The sequence below is a fragment of the Carcharhinus amblyrhynchos genome, chromosome 19, assembly GCF_965287045.1.
Source record: "Carcharhinus amblyrhynchos chromosome 19, sCarAmb.v2.hapA, whole genome shotgun sequence".
Classification (NCBI taxonomy): domain Eukaryota; kingdom Metazoa; phylum Chordata; class Chondrichthyes; order Carcharhiniformes; family Carcharhinidae; genus Carcharhinus; species Carcharhinus amblyrhynchos.
The window spans coordinates 5,003,777-5,025,778 of record NC_137342.1 but is presented as its reverse complement, the minus strand read 5'-3'; the positions used below and the strand labels follow the sequence as shown (position 1 = coordinate 5,025,778).

Sequence of the window (22,002 nt, the reverse complement as noted above, 5' to 3'; positions counted from 1 at the left end):
ACGACTGCAACTCTCATACTAGCACCTATGAGATCCCAGACATCCACCACCTAGACGGACAAAGGAAAAAGGCACACGGGAAGCCCATCACCTCCATTCTCCCCTCCAAGTCTCATACCCTCCTGACTTGGATGTACATTGCAGTTCCTTCTTTACTGTTGTGTCAATATCTTGGGACTGGCTACCCTGGCGGCTCTGTGAAAATATCACCGGGATTCTTGAGGTTTATGAAGAAGGCTCATCACCCACTTTCCCATAGTAACGAGGGATGGGCAATAAATACCAGTCTTGCCAGCAACACCCACATCCTAAGAATGAATAGAAGAATGTGGAGCAACTCTATGAATGTGGGTATGCTGCAAGCTTGCATTACACAGGCTTCAATTACTGTAATTCAATGCTTACACTTGTGTTAATTGCAGGATAAGTTATCCTTCAATACTATTGAGGGAAAACATTCCAGAAATAGCTCCCAGTTGATAGCCATCACTTCCTATAAAGAAGAGTTTTGTGGTCATCATTGGCGTTTAGTTCATCAATGTTGCAACATCATGAGGTACTGGTGTAATGTATGCATCCTCAAGTAGTTCAAAATCACCTTGCATTTACACTTCTTGCCATACCACTCCACTGCAGTGTGTAGTCTGTGATCAGAATGCATGACATTTAAGCTGCAGTCACACAGTAATAGCTTTCCTTTTTACAGAAAGGCCAGTGTCACAGGAGTCCAAAGAGCCATGTGTCACTCACATCACTTTCCTTTAGAAATTCAACACTATAGATACACCCCACAGGGAGGTAGCTGTGGAGGAAGCGGGGGGGGGGGGGGGGGTGCTTTTATAGAGATATGAGTTGTTTTGGGAATACAGTGATGAAATGGGGATTCTTGGAAGTAGTTGGTAAGGGAGCAGGGAGGGGGGAGTGGAGGTGGAAGGATTTGGAAGGAGGGGAAGGGATGAGTTGAGGGAGAGGGTTTGGGAGCTAGATGTGATTGGGAGGAGGGGTGTTGGGGAGAGGGAATGGGTGGTGAGTGAAAGGGAGCAAGAGGGCTTGAGGGAGGGGATGGGAGTGGGAGAGGAAGAATTAGGGAGGAAAGGTGTTTGGCAGAGAGAGTGGATGATGGGAAGGTTTGCAAGAAGGGAAGGAGGTGGAGAGGAGTTTGAGAGAGAGTGGGGGGTGTTGGGGAAGGATTGGAAGGGATGGGTAGAGGTCAGGTTGAGAACGGATAGGATGAAAGAGTTGCGGAGGGGAGAGAGATGTTTGGGGGAAGAGGAGAGAGGGAAGGTTTGGGGAAGGGGTTGAGGTGGGAGCAAAGGTAGGGAATATTTAATGAGGGTTTGAGGAGTGGGTGAGAGAGGTGGGGTTGTAGGATGAAGATTTTAGAGGGTTTGAGGGATTTGAGGAGTTGGGGAATAGATGACTGAGGATGGGAATTGGGGAAGTGAGGATTTTGGGAGAGGTTGGAGAGGGGGTGAGGCAAAAGGTAGGTTGGGGAGGTGGATTTTGTGAAATTTGAGGATTTGGGGAGGGGGGAGAAGGAGGGAAAGGTTGGGGAAAAAGGAATTTGGGGAGTCAAGAGAAGGGGAGAGTGAGGGGGTTAGGGGCTGGGGGAGCGAGGAGTTGGGCGGGGGAAAGGGTTGGAGGGGTGAGGATTATGTGGAAATGGGGTGAGGAAGGACGTTGAAGATTTTGAGGAGAGTGAAGATGTTCAGGAGTTGGGGAAGCTTAGGGGGCTGGGGTCAGAGAATGAAGACTTTGAGGGGAGTGAGGATTTTGAGAAGTCGGGAGGGGAGGAAGGGTTTAGGGGAGTGAAGAATTTGAAGTGTTGGGGAGTGAAGGGGGCAGGGGTACAATGGAGAAGGGATGAGTGAGGTGTTTGAGGATCTTGAAGAGTTTGAAAGAAGTGAATGAGGAGTTGGGGGATGTGAGGAGGTTGAGGGAAGTGGGTGAGGAGATGGAGAGAAGGAAGGGTTTAAAGGAGTTTGAAGGGAGTGAAGAGTTTGAGGGGTTGGGGAGGGGATGAGTGAGGACCTTGTGGGGAGTAAATTAGGAGTTTGAGGGAAGTTAGTGAGGGAATTTGAGGAGAGTGAGTGAAGGAGTTTTAGGGAAGTGAAGGAGGTTGAGGGTAGTGAGTGAAGGAGATTGAGGGCAGTGAATGAGGAGTTTGAGGGGCGTGAATGAGGAGATTGAGGGGAGAGATTGAGGGAGGATGAAGTGAGTGAGGGGTTTTTGGGAAGTGAGTGAGGGGTTTTTGGGAAGTGAGTGAGGGGTTTTTGGGAAGTGAGTGAGGGGTTTTTGGGAAGTGAGTGAGGGGTTTTTGGGAAGTGAGTGAGGGGTTTTTGGGAAGTGAGTGAGGCAGTTTGAGGGAAGTGAGTGAGGCAGTTTGAGGGAAGTGAGTGAGGCAGTTTGAGGGAAGTGAGTGAGGCAGTTTGAGGGAAGTGAGTGAGGCAGTTTGAGCAGTGAGTTTGAGGGGGTTTGAGGAAAGTGTGAGTGAGAGAGTTTGAAGGTATTGAGTGAGGAGTTTCAGGATAGTGAGAGAGGAGTGAGGGAAGGAGTTTGAGGTGGAGAGAGTGAGTTTGAGGGGAAGGAGGGAATTTGAGGGGAAGGAGGGAATTTGAGGGGAAGGAGGGAATTTGAGGGGAAGGAGGGAATTTGAGGGGAAGGAGGGAATTTGAGGTGGAGTGAGTTTGAGGGGAGGGAGTGTGAGCAGGTTTAAGGGGAGTGAGAGGGTTGAGGAGAGTGAGTGAGGGGGTTTAAGGATATTGAGTGAGGAGGTTTGAGTGGAGTGAGTTTATGGGAGTGAGAGGCTTTGGGGGTGAGGGGGGAATGAGGGGGTTTCAGGCGAATGAGTGAGGAGTGACATGAGTGAGGGGAATGAGATGAGTGAGGGGAATGAGTGTGGGGAACGAGATGAGTGAGGGGAATGAGTGTGGGGAACGAGATGAGTGTGGGGAACGAGATGAGTGTGGGGAATGAGGGGAGTTTGAGGTTTGGGGCAGTGAGGGGAGTTTGAGGGGTTTGAGGTTTGGGGAATGAGGGGAGTTTGAGGTTTGGGAATGAGGGGAGTTTGAGGTTTGGGTAGTGAGGGGGTTTGGGTAGTGAGGGGAATGAGGGGAGTTTGAGGGGTTTGAGGTTTGGGTAGTGAGGGGAATGAGGGGAGTTTGAGGGGAATGAGGGGAGTTTGAGGGGTTTGAGGTTTTGGGAATGAGGGGAGTTTGAGGTTTGGGTAGTGAGGGGAATGAGGGGAGTTTGAGGTTTGGGTAGTGAGGGGAATGAGGGGAGTTTGAGGTTTGGGTAGTGAGGGGAATGAGGGGAGTTTGAGGGGTTTGAGGGTTTGGGTAGTGAGGGGAATGAGGGGAGTTTGAAGGGTTTGGATAGTGAGGGGAATGAGGGGTTTGAGGTTTGGGTAGTGAGGGGAATGAGGGGAGTTTGAGGGTTTGGAGGGAGGGGGCGGAACTCCATTTCCCAGAGGCGCCGCGCATGCGCGCTCCGCCCGGCGTACAAGATGGCGGCGGCGTGCGGTCCGAGTGCGGCTCCGTTTAAATAGCGAGAAGCCGGCGGAGCAGCGGGTGGATGGCGAGTAGTTGAGGAATATACCGGGTGTATATTATCCAGCCGGTACTCCCCTCCCCCCCCTCTCTATCTCTCATCTTTCACTCACCCAGCCTGTCCTCTGGACTGTTGGTGGCGGTGGCTCGCCCACCCCCAGCCAGATGATGAAGATTAAGCACAACCAGACACGCACCTACGATGGCGAGGGCTACAAGAAGCGAGCGGCGTGTCTCTGCTTCAGGAACGACACCGAGGAAGAGGTGAGACTTTCCCGCCTTGTCGCGGCCGCTCCGACCGACCGTCCGTGTTGGGGGGGAGGGGGGGGGTTCGCCACTCCTTTCCATTCCCCCTTCCCTGTGCGCCGCTGCCTTGTTCCCCCTTTTACCCTGTTCCTTCTTCCTACCCCCCTTTTTACCCTATTACCCCACCCCCCCTTGTACCCTAACCCTTTACCCCACCCCCCCTTGTACCCTATCCCCTTTTACCCCACCCCCATGTACCCTTTTACCCCTACCCCCTTTTACCCACCCCCCCCGGACCCTATTACCCTACCCCCCCCCTTGTACCCCTGTCTCTTTCTCCTCTTTCTCCCCCCCCCCAAAACCAATCCAATTCAGGCTGGTGTCTGAAGAGCGGCTTTAATACTAAACACAGGAGCCAAGCCTTTTTTCCCCCCGTCTGGCCTTCCTCTGATCGCTCTCTCTGATTTTTCTTTTTTTTAAGAACAGTTTTAAGTTCGACTTGTTTCTTCAGTAGCTCCCCCACCCCCAGGCCATGTGCTACCTTCTGGTCCCCCCCCCCCCCCCCCCGCTGCTTTGACAGCCTGTTGCTCCCTGAACAATGGGGTCCCTGCTGTTGATAGATCCGCCAGTCGCCGGAGCTGTGAGGGGTCTCCTTGTAATTTGGTTGTAAATTTATTACGTCTGGTTAAATAACATCGCAAGGCTAGTGTTCGTGTGTGCCCGTGTGACAGATCTGCGGGTCGGCGATTTGGGTTTTCCTTAATTTTTTTTTAGTAGATTTCTGTTGGGAGGCAGCATCCGAGCGATGTTGTTGCTGCCGCCTTAGTCCAGGCTTTGCATTGTGGCACTCGATGTGTACCGTATCTATGGCACTCGAGCGGTTGCTGTCCATTATGTAGATTTTCTGAGGAAGGATCGGCGACAGGAACGCCTTGTTGTGGGAAGCTATTGTGCATCATTTGAGAATAGGAAAGTTGATCCCCTGAACTGCACCGTCAGGTTATTTCAACGTTGAATAGGCGCCTCGTGGACACAAGTATGGGAGCAAGGGAAAATAATCAGTTTTGTTTTTTGCTTTCTCTCCTCCCCCCCGCCCCCCCCCCCCGCCATAATCACTGCCCAATGAGTGGAGGTGCAGTGAGACTTGGCTTGTCATTTTTGTGTGTCTCCTGTCTTTGAGATATCTAGGGAACGAGAAATCTCCTCCTTGTGGATACTGACTGTGATCCTTGTCCACAAATCAAGTTTAAACCCTCTCTTCAATTCCAGTCTCAGCTAGTACCAAGCCATGAGCACTGAAATTCAGAAGATAAAGTAATTGATTTCATTTATTATTCTCATGTATTAGTGTATAGTCAAAAGTGTTGTTTCTTGCATGTGAGACAGACAAAGCATACTGTTTATAGAGAAGGAAAGGAGAGAATGCAGATTGATGTCAGCAGATTTAATCTGTAAAATCAATGTGAACTTTATTTGGGAATACTCCACATTCTATTTGTTTTGTGCATGTTGTATTTTTGTGGGTATGCTTAAAGTTCAAGTTATTGGTAGCTTGCTAATCTGCAGGGTAAATATATGGCTATAGGAATCAGGCCTAGGTGGGAATGATCTTCGTGCAGGCTTGCTGGACCAAGTGGCCTCCCTCTGCACTGTAGGGATTCTTATTGAGCACATGATCTGCAAAGTAATCACTTCTGTCTTATTTTTGAATGCCCAAGGCAGTAATGTGGGCAGATGTAGTCAGTAGATGCTTGATTTAATTGCAAGCAGTGATTCTAGAATTGTTGCAGTGTATTGGAGTGCAAGAGTTCATGTTATAGCATCATTAGTAAGTTACATAATGACCCTTGCGTCTGGCCTATTTATCTCAGTGGGGCAGTGGGTAGGATCTGACTCCCAGTGTGGTCTTAAAATGTCGTACCTAAAGTCAATGGGTCACCTTTAAAACTGCTGGATACATATTTCCTTTTGGGGGTACATTCTGATTGTTTACTGCTGTTGTCCATTTTAATAGCTGGGTAAACTTCATGCATGTAGTGACACTGAATCACCTTTATTCCAGAATAGACTGCAAACATGAGTGGTTGTCCTCTGAAGAATTGCTGGAAAGAATCACTGCTGTTTTGTGTGAAAGGCAGCATCTAGTAGTGTGTATTTTATGCATGGGTATCCCTGTTTAGTAAAACTGTCTTCCTGTCAGTTGACCTTGTTACCACCCAGGTTAGTTTAATCATGTAAATTCATAAAGGATTATGAAGCTTCACAAAAACGCTTGCTCAGTAAGAGTATAACATAAGATTTTGGGATTTGTTCTTTGGCCCTCTTATCAAAAAGTATAGGAACCCTTTTATATTACCGACTATCCCAGGAAATTTTCTAGTCTCTGGGGAATTGCTTTTTTTAATGAAGTAGTAATTAAGGAACTACAGAAACATCAATTATTACTGTAACTGACTCAAATAAAACACAGCTTTAAAAGTTAACATCCCTTGTTCCTTTTCTACATTTTGCTTTCAGTTTGTAATTGAAACTGTGCTTGATCTCAACAATTACTTTTTGTTTCAATGATCTTCTACTGGTCTAGTTTAAAGCAGGGAAAACTGGTTTCCCAGGATATCATTCTGATTGAGATGGGCCTGAGTGAGGGGGTGAAACCCAATCTTCGCTGTTTATCAGTAGTACCCGTTCACTGCTGGTTCAAGTCAGACTATTTCTCAGAAGAGGAAGAAAGCTCACTAGAGGTGAATGCTCCATTCACAGGTCCCAACAGTTATGGAAGGTGTCTGTATTAAGGCAACAGTGTGGTCAGGGAGTTCCAATGAAAGAGCCAAGTTTATTGTTGTTTCCACTACTCCATTTGCAATAGTTTGGCTGAAGTGTCTGAATGGAATAGCACGATTTTGGAACCTAGTCTTGAGTGATTGAAAGCACTGTTAAAAAGCCCCTTTTAGCAGTAACCCTTCCATAGTAACTCCATCCATAGTTATCGACTTCTAGTTCAGCATCTACCTTTACAACACCTTTAGTGTGCATGAGTTCAATTTGGGAACTAAATTGAGATTAAACCCAGTGTCTTTTTAAAAGGTATAACAAATGGAGAATTTGGCTGGCATTAATCCTTTCACTGTTTAGAAAGGTTAGAATCTATACAGTACAAAAGGGGGCCATTTGGCCCATGAGGCTTGCACTGACAACATTCCCACCCAGAGCCTATCCCCATAACCCCACATGTTTATCCCGCTAATCTCCCTGACACAGACAATTTAGCATGGCCAGTCCACCTAACGTGCACATCTTTGAACTGTGGGAGGAAACCCAGGCAGACATAGGGAGAATGTACAAATGTCCAGACAGTGCCCCAAGCCAGAGATCAAACCCAGGTCCTTGGGTACTGAGAGGCAAAAGTGCTGACCACTTTGCCGTCCTAAAAGTGAACATGTCCTGCAGCCTTACCAGCCACTGGTTTTTAGATCCACCCTTAAGTGTCAAGTTGCTCCTGGGTTTAACTCAAGGTAGCCTTGAATACACTCATTGAACATTCATTGCCCCCCCCAAGGCGAAAAGTTCCACAAGCCTTGAATGGCTGACGCCTATTATCCTGAGGCCATGATTTCTGAACCAGCATCAAGCCTCCTCAATCTGATAACTCAATAAAATCATACCTCCTTTCTTTTAAACTGTAGTAAGCCCAATTTGATTGATCTATATTTATAAGACAAATCTCTCGTCTCCATAAATTGAGTTAAAACAAATAAAGGCTGATCACGTGAGCTTAATCCTTGTGGCTACCAGGAGCACAGTGGGTAAACTTAACTATGGCAAGTATTTGTTGCTAAATAGTGATCTGAGGTTGCAGCAATTACCTAATTCCCTCAGCCCTCTCCAGCGCTGGCATGTTAAGGCCAAATAAGATTGGCTAACTCAGCATTACAAGGAATTTGGCCTCGAATAAATCTCACCCATATTCCTTAGCTACAGACTGAATCTGTTTCAGATACTGGGTCCGAGGTTATAACTTTAACCCTTGCCAGCATTTAAATCTCTGGAAGTGCTGAATAAACTCCTCGCAGTGCTGGAGTCCTGTAGCAGTGGCTATCTATTTATATCAGTGGTTCCCAATCAGTGTGCAGTGGCAGAAGGGTGTGCCATGAAGCTCCTCTAAGTGACGACGAGAAAAGATTTAAACTAAAACTAACCACCTTCTGTGGTTGGCATCTTCAAGACCTGATGAGTTTCGGTCCTGAGCATGGGTGGGAAAGAGCCACATGTGCATGGTTTAGATTTTACATTGGTTAGACCAGTGGGACTTGGAAACGCCCCATGTGCCCACACAAAACAAACTCTACCTAATAATACAAGGGCAAATACTGCAGATGCTGGAAGTCTGTGATATAAGGAGAAAAGTGCGGGAAGCACTCGGATAATATGTTGTTTGTTTCAAAATTGTGTGAACTGGGTAAATTTATTTGAACTATTTTTGGGGAAATCAAGGTTCTCTTACAGCTTACATTTTATATTCTGTTAACATTTCTCCGAACCAGTGGCCCAGGTTTTCCTATAGTTATCAGTTCTCAGTGGTGGAAGTCAGATTTTTGACATCCATGCATGCACAGTAAAACATGGAACCCTCCACTTCCTGATTCTCTCTGGATTTTTCACCTGCGTTACTGTCTTTTTCTGACATAAAATGTGGGTTGAAAATTGCTCCCCAAAAGTCTTCTGCTAGAGGGCAATTCAGAGAAAATAAGAGGTGTATCTCTTTGTATGTCATGACACTTCTATATAACAAAGATGGTAACCACTGGTCGATTTTAAACAATAGTTTTTAGCTCAACCCTCAGTCTCTGGGCTATCCCAGATTAAGCAGTCTGACAACACTGTGTTTACCCCAGTCCAATGCTGGCATCATGATACCATCCCAGATTAGAGCAGGTGAAAAGGAGCAGTTAGTTTATCTGTTTACAGCCCTATTACCCTGCTGATCCCACTGTGCCTATTGAATAGATGCACTGGAAGCTGATGCTTTGTTTAGGTGATAGCTTGGTTCCCTTCAAATTTTAGTTGAAACATGATCTTGAGGGTCAGATTCCCCTTCCAGAATAAGTGGGTGGAAGTAAAGTGCCAGATGGGAGTGAAAGTGAATATACCACGACATGCACGTGTAATTTGATTCCTGTTTTCAAGTCATTTGTCCTTATTTTAATCCAGCACTTTGTCTAATATAAATATCCGGTTGAATTTGTTTTGTAACCTAAACAGGAGCTGACTGACTGAGTGATGCAGAAGGATGGATCTATTTATTAGTGTCACAAGTGGACTTGCGTTTTCCTACAGTATTGCAGTATTAATGTAAATTTACATGGCCAGTTTTCATTATAACTTGACCATAAATGTTTTGTCCAGGAAATTTTAAGAATTTTAAAAACGTTTCAGTTGAGGGAATTTTTTTAATTGGGCAAGAAGTTTGACGTTTTATTTGTTAGAAGTAGGCTTACGTTACACCGCAATGAAGTTACTGTGAAAATCCCATAGTTGCCGTGCTCTGGCATGTATTCGGATACACTAGAGAGAATTTAGCATGGTTGATTCACCTCAGCATGTCTTTCAGACTGTCAGAGAAACTGGAACAACCGGAAGCAATCAAAGATGTGCAGATTAGTTAGATTGGCCATGCTGAATTGTCCTTTGGTGTCAGGGGGACTAGCTAGGGTAAATACATAAGGGTGGGGCCTGGATGGAATTGTGATTGGTGCAGACTTGATGGGCTGATTGGCCTCTTTCTGCATTCTAGGATTCTGATTCTGTGAAACCCACGACATGGGTGACTTTGCACAGAGACGTTGTCCCAAGCTGGGAATTGAGCCTGGGTCCCTGGTGCTGTGCCACTGTTGCTACCGTGCCTCCTGTGAAAGGGAAGGGTTGAAGGAAATGGGAGCAAAGATGTTGGGGGAGGAGGGAGGGGCACATAAGTCAAGCCAAGTAGTCAAGATGAATGGAAGGTGAGGATGACTGAGTTTAATTTGATCAACTGAGTGTTCAATGAAAAGTTTGCAACAGTGAAGAGGCTGCCGCAATCGTCTTAAGTCATTCTCTGGGTCTGGTGGTTGTTCAGCTGGGTATGGGCTACCAACATAATGTTAGGGAGATCCTGATTACCAAAGTAATGGTTAGAGTGGGAGTGATTGCTGCTTGGCTGAGGCAGATTCCCAATCTGAGGCTTGTACAGTAAAGTTGGTGTATACATCCAAGTATTCGAGGGAGAGAGGATTGCTTTCTGTTCTGCATGGATTATGTCATAGCTTCCTTGTGTATGTCTGTGAAAGGAGAAAGGACAGTGCTAGGGTGGAGGGAGGGTTCATCTAATTTACTGAGGGAACAATCTAAGATAGGGTTGTGATTTGTTCTGTATTGCTGCTTGTGCAATAAGATTGCTGTCTTTCAGCTTGCCTCCTGCCCTCTGCTCGCCAGTCACAGGTCTTGAAACCAGTGAGACAAACAGTGCTTTCTTGTGTGTGAAATTTGGACGAATGCAACACCATTCAATGTGAAACACTGGAAGTCAAGGTTTAAGCTCTGCCCCTCTACATCTGAATTCCCCACTCAATTCCATGGAATGTTGAGAGGTTTTCTTGTTCTTGCATTGCAGATATCAGCTATAAGCTACAGGATGTTCTTAGACAGAGTACCTTGTGGAATCTTATTCTTTTGCTTAAAGGTTTAAAAATATTTTATTTCACGTTCCCTCATTCTTTTGCTTTCTGTACTTATTAAAATTCCCCTGTTCTCATTTTGACGATTTGGTTCAGTTTCTGCACTCTTTGTTTCCAGTCCTTTGATCCAGTTTGTCACGAAGACACTCAATTGCTTGGCCTATTTGCATAGGTACCAGAACCCCTGTAAAGGGTGCCACAGTTTGACCTCTCATTAACAGCAACTTGCTGTACAAGATTTTGTAGGAAGTGTAACAGAAGTAAATTCTGTCCCATTAATATTGCTTTTCTTTGAGGTGGCTGAGCACTGCTGTTTGAGCTATCTGTACAAATAAACGTCCTTGAGAAACTCTACAATTCTCTTGCTTTTGTGATATTGAATTTGTCTAGTTTACTGAAAAAAAAAGACCAGTTGGTTATGTCTTAATATTAAGTGCACAGTGTACATCCTTTTGGATGGCCTGCAGTAATCCAATGCTTTATTAGTCACTGAAACCTAATACATGGTGTTGCAGTTAACAAATTGCTGTTTTGCTGCTTTGATTCTGTATCCTGCCAGGTTAGCAGGAGAATCTTTTCTTGCTGGTCATTAAGGTAGTTTAAGTAATCAAATTTCCATTTCTGTTGAGCATTGGATGGCTTTGCACTTCAGCCTCTTTGGCCCTTAACTGACCATTTCATTCCAAATATGTTGGTTTGAGAAGCAGCAATTCTGTTCTGTTGCAGGCATCTTCTACTGGACTTGCTGATGGTGCAAAGAAAAGTATAGGCAAGTCAACAAGAAATAATTATGACCATTATAGTTTTTAAAAGCCTATGGGAGGTAAAGTCCCAGTTTTGATACTCTGGGAAGGAAATTTGAGTAGTATTATAGTGTTTGCTTTTGTTGCAGTGATGGTGTTAGACAGTGAAATTAGGTTGGCTTGTTTGCTATTAATTCCCTTTTTTCCCAGTGTTACAATTTGAATCTGACTCAACAAAAATGCTCACTCCTAGATGATGATTTGGTTGGAAATTCAACTGCAATTTATTTGTATAAATACCTCTTTAAAGCAATAAAATATTACAAATCTTGGACAAGTGGTCAAAATCAATTTGACACTGAACTACATAAGGAGACAACGGACTGATAGGCAAACCTTTGTCAAATTGTGCGGAGGGTGTGGAGAGTCTGCAGAAGGATCTAGATAGGTTGGGCGAATGGGCCAGGAACTGGCAAATGGAATTTAATGTTGGCAAATGTGAGGTTGTCCACTTTGGTAGGAAGGACTATTACCTACGTGGCGAAAAACTGCAGCATGCGACGGTGCAGAGGGACCTCGGGGTCCTTGTGCATGAGTCGCAAAAACCCAGCCTGCAGGTGCAGCAGGTGGTCAGGAAGGCAAATGGGATGCTGACCTTCATAGCGAGGGGGATTGAATATAAAAGTAGGGAGGTCTTGCTACAGCTGTATAGGGTGCTGGTGAGGCTGCAGCTGGAGTACTGTGTGCAGTTTTGGTCGCTGCACTTATGCAAGGATATTTTGGCCTTGGAGGGAGTGCAGAGGAGGTTTACTAGGCTGATTCCAGAGTTGAGGGGGTTGAACTATGAGGAGAGGCTGAATAAACTAGGCTTGTACTCGTTAGAGTTTAGAAGAATGAGGGGAGATCTCATTGAGACATATAAGATGATGAATGGGATGGATAGGATAGAGGTGGAGAGGCTCTTCCCGCTCAGAAAGGACAGTAGGACTAGAGGGCACAGCCTCAGGATAAAGGGGGGGCAGTTTAGAACAGAGTTGAGGAGGAACTTCTTCACTCAAAGGGTGGTGAACCTCTGGAATTCTCTGCCCGTTGAGCGAGGCAGCCTCCACCACTTCAATCTTTTTAAGACGCGGGTTGATAGGTTTTTGATAGGCAAGGGGATTAAGGGTTATGGGGAGAGGGCGGGAATGTGGAACTGAGCCATGACAGATCAGCCATGATCTTATTGAATGGCGGGCCAGGCTCGAAGGGCTAGATGGCCTACTCCTGCTCCTATTTCTTATGTTCTAAATAGGAAGACTTTAAGGAGGAAGGCAAGGTGGACAGACCTTGTCTTTCCAGGGGAGGAAATTTCAGAGCATGGTGCCTAGGTGATTGAAGGCACAGGCATCAATGTGGAGGAATTAAAATTCAGGATCTTTGAGATCACAATTTAATGAGCTCAGAAATGTGGGGTCGGAGGGGATTCAAGATGAGTCATGGGGAGGGGAGCGGTTCTGGGAATGAGAGCTGACTTTTAAACTTGAGGTACTGCTTGGTTGGTAAAGCTCAGTGAGCACAAGGATGTTGGGTGAAGACAAGAGTTTTGTATGACAATTACAAAAGTAAAATGTGGTGGTGGGTCAGCAGTGCATTGGAATTAAGTCCAGTGATAAGAGTTTCAGCAGATGTAGTTGGTGAGGTTGAAAAGGGTGGTCTTTGTTATGGTGGGGATATGGTGTTAGGTCACCCCTGTCAAATATGGCTATTAATACAGCATATTTCAGGAGGTCTGGCACATCTTTGGGGCGTGGGAGGAAACCGGAGCATCCGGAGAAAACCCATGCAAGCACGGGGACAATGCGCAAACTCCCACAGACACTGGCCCAAATCCATGTGTCTGCACAGCAAACAATGATAGTCACTGAGCTGTCGTGTTGCCCAGCATCTGGTCCAGTTTAAGCGCACACTAACTACATGAAGCACTAGGTGACTCTCGAACATTCAAGAGCAGCCCTAGTACGACCCATCACGTGTATGCCCCTCATTGGACAACAAGGCGGACCGACTTAAAACCTGTGAATGAAAAGAGAAAAACATTTAGTATTGTTAATGGTATAAGCAAGATCATTAGGAATAACTCCTCCTGAGTCTTTTAAAATATTGTCATAGGATCTTCTGCATCCATCTGAGTTAATAGAGGTCTCGGGTGAGTGCCTCATTCAAAAGTCAGCCCTTCTGACTGTATAGCTTTCTCTCAGTACTGAACATGTCAGCTTTTGAGCTTTTTTTATGCTAAAGCCTTGGAATGGGGCTTGAATCCCAAGCCTCGAGTCGAGAAAGAATGTTACACCTAGATGGCTGATGCTGATGTCAATAATATGACAGCAGGGCTTCGAGCAGTCTGGTCCAGTCTTGGAGAGTTGTCAAGGAAAGGAATGGGGCTGAAGCAAGGAAAAGGAGTTTGGAGCAGGAACCAACACCTTTTCCTCTTTTTCCAATATTGGAGGAAATTTCTCCAACATCCAGCACTGTATAAGCATCTGCAGTCTGATTTTTATTAGTGCAGGCGTGTGATGCACGTGTACAAGGAATGATGGAGGAGAGGAGGGTGAATTATGCAATAGAGGTGTGCAACTTATGTGGTGTTTCCCTGGTAAGATGTGTGACTCAAACATTTGGTTGGGAAACGCCCTTGCATCCCCTGTAGCAACATACTGTATGCAAGTGTCACAACTGGAACATATTGATATCTGATAAGTTAATGTGAACTTGGGAGTTTGTTTTTCATGGTATTCTTGAATTGGAATGTTGACGTCACTTGATGCAGAAGGCAGGTTTTAAAAGCATACAGGAAGATACTTCTAGAATAAATACAAACGTGCCATATGAATTTTAATAGTTAATATTTAATGAGCTTAAATTGATACTGTAATTTTTGGTTTTCAAAATAAGCTTTAAGTTTTAGTGTCACAAGTAGGCTTACACTAACACTGCAGTGAAGTTACTTTGGAAAATCCCCCTAGTTGCCACACTCTGGTGCTTGCTCAAGTACACTGAGGGAGAATTTAGCGTGGCCAATGCACCTAACCAACATATCTTTCAGACTGGAAGGAAACCAGAGCACCTGGAGAAAATCCCACATTGACCCAAGCCAGGACTTAGCACCAGGGACCCAGGTTCATGAGGCAGCAATACTAACTACTGTGCCACCCCAGATACAATACAATGGTAATAAAAGTTACTTTTACCCACAAATTTAGAAGATTTTCACAGTTATGTCATTATATGCAGATAATCAGTGTGATTGAGAAGTCATTACTCTTGTTTGGCAAGTGGAGAATACTCAGCTGACAAAAGACTTGTGTGAACTTGAAGTTAGAAGGATCGTCATGACCTAAAGATGAACTTATTACCCTGTGGTTACTCTATTTCTCCTCCTCGTGGTGCATTTTGTTAGGTTTTTTTTTCAGAATAAGGTTTCGGTTTGCTTACATTCACGCTGAAATGCATAATGGTTAGCACTGCTGTCTCTGTGCCAGGGACCCAGGTTCAATTCCAGCCTTGGGTCACTATCTGTGTGGAGTTTGTGCATTCTCTCTGTCTGTGTGGATTTCCTCCTGGATGCTCTGGTTTCCTCCCACAGTCTGACAAATGTCCTGATTAGGTGCATTGACCCGAACAGGCCCTGGAGTGTGGCGACTAAGGGAATTTCATAGTAACTTCTTTGCAATGTTTAATGTAAACCTTAATTGTGACTAATAAATTTTGACTTATAATGTTTTGTATTTTGTTTCTTTGGAAGTGGAGTGAGGGGTAATTGCAATTTGGGATTTTGCTGGTAGGCTTTACTTTAATGTGCATGAAGCTTTGATCCATTTTCTCTATAGTGACTGTCTGGTTTATCATTGAGTAAATGATGGTTAATTAATTTCTATGAAAAGAGAACAAAACGAGTGAAACTCACTGCCTGCTGATGAAGAGCTGCAGGGACTTAGCGATGGAAAGGTGGTAGGACTGGAGGGTCTTAATGACATTACTGTTACTAGAGAGGTGGTGCGCGACAGACTGGAGGGGCTGATTGTGGACAAGTCCCCAGGACCGGATGGAATGCATCCGAGGGTTCTGAAAGAAATGGCGGAGGTGATAGTGGATGCCTTGGTGGTTATTTTCCAGACGTCGCTGGATTCCGGGGAAGTGCCGGAGGATTGGAAAACGGCTAATGTTACGCCGTTGTTTAAGAAGGGTGCCAGGCAAAAGGCGGGGAATTACAGGCCGGTTAGTTTAACGTCTGTGGTAGGTAAAATGTTAGAATCCGTCATTAAGGAGGAAATTGCGAGGCATCTTGAAGGGAATTGCTTGATAGGGCAGACGCAACACGGTTTCATTAAAGGGAAGTCGTGTCTGACAAATTTACTGGAGTTCTATGAGGATGTGTCTAGGGCGGTGGATAGAGGAGAGCCGGTGGATGTGGTCTTTCTGGATTTTCAGAAGGCGTTTGATAAGGTACCTCACAAGAGGTTACTGCAGAAGGTCAGAGGACATGGAGTTGGGGGTAGGGTGTTAGCGTGGATAGAGGATTGGTTGTCAAATAGGAGGCAGAGAGTGGGGGTCAATGGGTGCTATTCGGATTGGCGGTTGGTGACTAGTGGGGTGCCCCAGGGGTCGGTGCTGGGGCCTCAGCTATTTACCATTTATATAGATGATCTGGAGGAGGGAACCGAGTGTAGGGTGTCGAAATTTGCTGATGACACCAAGATTGGGGGAAAGGCAAATTGTGCGGAGGGTGTGGAGAGTCTGCAGAAGGATCTAGATAGGCTGGGCGAATGGGCCAGGAAATGGCAAATGGAATTTAATGTTGGCAAGTGTGAGGTGGTCCACTTTGGTAGGAAGAATGGTAGGAAGGACTATTACTTACGTGGCGAAAAACTGCAGCAGGCGACGGTGCAGAGGGACCTCGGGGTCCTTGTGCATGAGTCGCAAAAACCCAGCCTGCAAGTGCAGCAGGTGGTCAGGAAGGCGAATGGGATGCTGGCCTTCATAGCGAGGGGGATTGAATATAAAAGTAGGGAGGTCTTGCTGCAGCTGTATAGGGCATTGGTGAGGCTGCAGCTGGAGTACTGTGTGCAGTTTTGGGCGCCGCACCTGCGCAAAGATATTTTGGCCCTGGAGGGAGTGCAGAGGAGGTTTACTAGGCTGATACCGGAGTTGAGGGGGTTGAGCTATGAGGAGAGGCTGAATAAACTAGGCTTGTACTCGTTAGAGTTTAGAAGAATGAGGGGAGATCTCATTGAGACGTATAAGATGATGAATGGGATGGATAGGATAAAGGTGGAAAGACTCTTCCCGCTCAAAAAAGACAGTAGGACTAGGGGGCACAGCCTCAAGATAAAGGGGGGGCGGTTCAGAACGGAGTTGAGGAGGAACTTCTTCACTCAAAGGGTGGTGAATCTCTGGAATTCTCTGCCCGTTGAAGTGGTGGAGGCTGCCTCGCTAAATATTTTTAAGAAGCGGGTTGATGGGTTCTTGATAAGAGAGGGGATTAAGGGTTATGGGGAGAGGGCGGGAAAGTGGAACTGAGCCACGACAGATCAGCCATGATCTTATTGAATGGCGGGGCAGGCTCGAAGGGCCAGATGGCCTACTCCTGCTCCTATTTCTTATGTTCTTATGTTCTTATATCTGCAACTGGATTGCCAATATTCTCTATGCAGACTATGCTGAAGGAGATTTTTAAAAAAAAAACTTCCCATGAAAAGGGAAAGGTCCTCATTTCCTTAACATTGCTGATGTACACTTAATTGAGCATAGATAAGCAGATGTGTAGTGCTAATTTTCACATTTAGTTGCCTCCACTAATTTAAAATGCAATCAAAAGGGTAGTTTATTGACTTGTCATGTAGTAATATATTAATCTGTTGGAAAATCTATCGAATATTAATAGCCATGTACATTTGGTAACAGATTATTTCTTGGATAAATTTGCGTAAGTGAAAGCTGGTTTTTTAAACAATGGTTGCTCAGAGTAAAATATCTGGGTGGTATGTTAGATACTTTAAAAGGGGAAGGTGTTCAGTGGAGAAGGGGGTGGGAGTATTGAGCTGCTGATTGGTAAGGTAGAGATCTTGATGAATTTGAGAAAGATTGTTTAAGGCTTTTAAAAGGCAATGATATCAGGATCCCTACTGATACCCTGAGTTGGTCATAAGTGGCATAGTGCATGATGTAAGTGAAGACAGGAGTTGGTTTGAAATTACATTGAGAGGCTTTGGCTTCAACGAACTGATGCCAATGTTCTGAGATTAAATGGAGGAATAGAAGAAAAAGCCAGAGTCACCTTAGTTTCTGAAAGATGGATTGTGTGTAACCTATTAAAATTTCCAGCAACGAGTGTGCAGCAGGATGAACCTGGCATTTAAACGGTTTGGGTAGTTTCAGGGTTGAAATGGATTAAGAGATTTCCAGGCACTGTCTAAAGAGCAGGGGAAATGGGCACTCGAGTTGATGTGTATATCAGCTTTTTATTCCTGGTTCTGTTTTCCTCGTATCTGCACCTGTGTTGATTTTAATAACTGAATCTAATGCTCAGCAGTGACGGAATAGTAATTCTATTGTATGGTGTTCTGGGATTTTTGCGATTTTAATTAACAGACTTGACAAATGCATTCCTTAACCAATGTACTCTGATTTCATGTTAGTGGCCCACAACGTACCAAATTGAAGGTTTTAATCACATTTGGATTAGTAACAGAAAATAAGGTGTGTGTTTTTGATTTAACAGTACATTTGAGTTTAGCAGCAGTGTGGTGGGAATCTTTGCAGCACCCTTGAGTCTAGGAGCACTGGGGGAAAGGTACTGTTAGGATTAGAGATAGTCTAGTCTACGTATGGCATTTGCTTGGGTTTAGAGCACTGCAGTGATTGGAGGGAATGATTTCCATTTGAAGGAGAGGACTGCTTTAAATGATTGGATTCTATGAAGCCCCAGGGTATACTAGTGTGAGGCACACTAGTGGAAAGGATATAATCTCCTGTATCTAAAAGATGCTTGGATATAGGACTCTGAAGAAATGGATTTAAAAAAAGGGTCCCTAGGAACAGTCACGTGGGAAATGTTGGGGTAACTTGTGGTAATTTCATTAACCACATTAGTAGGAGCAAGTGACAACAAACCCGAAATGCTACACAATAGACTTGAAGAAAGGTGTAGCTCATGGAGTAAAATGAATAGTAACCAAGTTGATACACTTCCTGAATAATAAGAAGAAAAGAGTAATGGTCAGTGGGTGTTTTACAAGTTGGGGGATGAAGTGGTTTCTCCCAGGGGCTGATATTGGGACCCTTGCTTTTTCCTGATGTATATTAATAATCCAGATCTTGGTGTACAAAGGAGGTTGAGCTTCTTAAACGTACAAGAAGTTCTTCTTCCATTCCCACAGCCGAGTCGACTAACTTAAATCTCAGCAATAACTTCCTGGTGCATGTCCACAGCAGCATTGCCTTCTGTCATATTATCAGTAAGTTGCTGACTTAAACTGTTTCTGACCCTAGATCATATCGTAAACTAATAAGCTTAGTGTTTGCGAACAATCCTTCTGTTTCGCAGTCTCATGACCCAAGATACTGGCCCACTTTAGTTTAAATTATTCTTGGTAATCACCTCTGGTTACTAACAAAGTTCACGTAAACCTCATCTAGTTTGAACTGCCTCTTTGGCATGGTAGCTGTGTCTCTGTCCTCTTGTTTCTCTTGTGTCCTGCTCACTTTTTTGCTCAGATCTGGATAAAGCCGATCCAGATGAGAATTGAGCTTTTTAACCTAATGACAATGCCGCTGCAGAGAACCCAGTTGTGGATTGTGATATGAGACATTACTGGAATAACTTCATACTCCATTCACCATGCCATTCTCTTCAATCCCACTTAGAGTTTGAACAGGTTGCTCAGCACAACCAGATAAAATTGCACAGTAGGTATATGGCATATACCATTCTTGAAATAATTCACTTGGGAATGTAGTGCTGTTACCCAAAATAGGCAACTTTGGTAGACTGCGTTGCAAAAATTTGGCACGGCTTCTGGATTGTCCTTGGAGCTGTAGTTACACTCTGTGCGCTTCCAAACATTTCAAATGCACATCTGTGACACCCAAAAACACATGGTTCATGAAAGACCCTACAAAGTCCACATGAGATTTGGACCACAGCACAGTTCATTCTTGAACACATCTGGCTGCTACTTGACAATATTCTGTGTGCTTGATCTCGCCCTATTTCAATGGAATTTTGATTTGGCCGCATCCCTTGGTCACAAGGATGAGTGGTCTTGCTTATTGGTGGTTATACACAATATGGGCTCTCCAATGCGGATTTGAAGTTTGACTTCTGCTGGAGCTAAGGGCTGGTGCTTGGTTAGTTTTATGTCAGCTTGTAAGTCTCTTCACTAATGGATGAGGAAGCTCCTGTGTCCACCTCCATCTTGATTTTTACTTTCCATCCACCACTGCAGTATAAGTAGGCTCTGCCCCAACCTCATTAGCATAAACATAGTAAATATGCTCCTCTGCCTGTTCTGAGCTTTGTTGCTTGAGACCTCCTAAGCTTAAATTTTCTTGCTTTTGCCTTTCACACATGCCTAAATTTCTTCATGAAATATCCCTTCTTGTTGCATCAATGACAAACAGCATCCATAAACTTGCATTTATTTCAGTGTGGCCTTCCACACCTAAGACACGCCATTACTTTCATCTTCTATGTTTATAGCTTCTTGGTTCTCTGCTCTTGCCTGGGTACCAATATTAGTCTTCTGAATACCTTAATACTGCTAACAGCCATTTCCATGCCTTGAAAAATATCTAGAGTCAGTGTGGCTTCCCCAACCACTGATGCTGAATGCTGCTATCATTGGTGCTGCAGAGCATATCTTCTAAAACTTCTCTGAAATCCAGCATAATTCTGCCAGAAAGCTGATTAGCTACCAATTGAACTGTTTTGAAAATGGCCACGAAATTTGAATACTGTTATGGTGATTCTGGTCCAGAGTAACCAAGTCTGCAAATGAAACCTTCCTTGGTTTCTACAGTGGCCAGATTTCTCATCGACTTGAATCTTTGCCACACACCCACTCCGCTCCAGAGAATCAAGTGCTGTTTGTTTCATCTTCCATTCACTGAAAAGAAATGTTGCAACATCTGTGTATTCAGCACAGTCCCCTCTCATCAAATTCACTGACCATCTGTGCATAGTGCTAACTTAAACCCATGATGAAAACTAGCTCCTCACTGTATGCAACCTTGTGTTGCCATGCTGAACATTGCAAGTCTTTCATTTCTTACTGTTTCTCCTTGTTACCAAAATGTTGTAGTAACTTGATGCCATAAATAAGGTAGTCAAATGCTTTGTTTAAAGAATTATCTTTATTGATCAAAGTTTTAACGAACTCAGAACAATAATAACTGAAAACAACCGGGAGTCAAATGGGTCTTGTTTGCAGAACACTCTTGCAGACTGAGAGACCCTGCTCAGAACCCTCCATAGACACCTGTATAACAACTGCATAACAGAAAAGGCCTAGAGTAGCACTCTAACAATTCTCCTTTGAGAGAAGAAAGTCAGGAGGAAATTTGATCAAAATTAGGTAGGGAGAAATTGTTCTCCCTTTCAAAAGAATGAGAAACCCCCAATGTGATGGGGAGGGAACTTTCATTGAGTGGTTTGGGTCTGGAATGCACTGTCTGATTGTGGTGAAATGGGTTCAATTGAGCGTTCGGGGGCAATATTGGATGCTTTTTGCATGGTAACAATATGCAGGGGAATGGCACTGATAGAGATGATGCCAGGTGACTTTATTGAACTAATTGAAACTTCAGCAGCAGCTTACATTTAACAATGACTATCCCTCTCTCATGGGAGGTTAGTTAGGAAGGTTCAGTCACTAGGTATAGATGGGGAGGTTGTAAATTGGAAGAAGCCAGAGAGCAGATGTGGAGGATTTTTCCACTGAGGCTAGGGGAGAAAAAAAAACCAGAGGGTGTGGGTTAAGGGTGAAAGGAGAAAAGTTTTTAAAGGGAACATTTTAAAGGGCTTCTTCACGCAGAGTGGTGAGAGTGTGGAATGAGCTGCCGGATAAGGTGTAAACGTGGGGTCACTTTTAACAATAAAGAAAAACTTGGATGGGCTCATGGATGAGGGGTGTGGAGTGATATGGTTCAAGTGCAAGTCAGTGGGACTAAGCAAAAAGTGGTTCAGCACAGACAAGAAGGGCCAAAAGGCCTGTTTTAAGCTGTAATTTTGTCATTCTATATTAAGTGGAACAGGCAGTGTATGCTGTACAATGTTAAGGACTCTCCCATTGCATGGAAAACAAAACAGTCAACACACCCCTGCACAGGTTACTAATGACAAAATACCTCTTATCTAATTTATGATGTGAGTTGAGAAATTTGAGTTAATAAAATATTGTCATAAAGCAGTGACTGTTTAATAGTAGGAAGCTTAAGAAATCCTCTTAAACCCAGTATGGCTCTCTGAAAAATACTTTGGAAATGATCAGCCCCACAGTAATGTCAACATGAGTGACACCCAGGACTTTGACACTCCCATTTTTATTGGGTCTCTGCACTGAGGTTGGGTGTGGCTGAGGTGACTTGGTCCCCCAGCTAATGTTATGAATGTCGATGCTGAAATATTGCACACCTGAAGAGTTAACTGTCCTTTGTCAGCTTGAGCAGTTTTGAATAGGCTACAATTCTCTGGAGTGAGGAGGTGGTATTCTTTTC

The 22,002-nt window shown here is 44.5% G+C and overlaps 1 protein-coding gene across 1 annotated transcript in view; it reads left to right on the top strand.

Annotated features, from left to right (window-relative positions):
• Positions 1 to 3,503: 3,503 nt before the first annotated feature.
• LOC145355279 (diphosphoinositol polyphosphate phosphohydrolase 2-like) overlaps positions 3,504 to 22,002 on the top strand; it is an 81,103-nt gene continuing 62,604 nt past the window's right edge. The window contains exon 1 of the mRNA XM_080207174.1: positions 3,504 to 3,812. Within this exon, the coding sequence (XP_080063300.1) occupies positions 3,714 to 3,812 (99 nt within the window). The 5' untranslated portion in view covers positions 3,504 to 3,713. The remainder of the gene's footprint in view (positions 3,813 to 22,002) is intronic.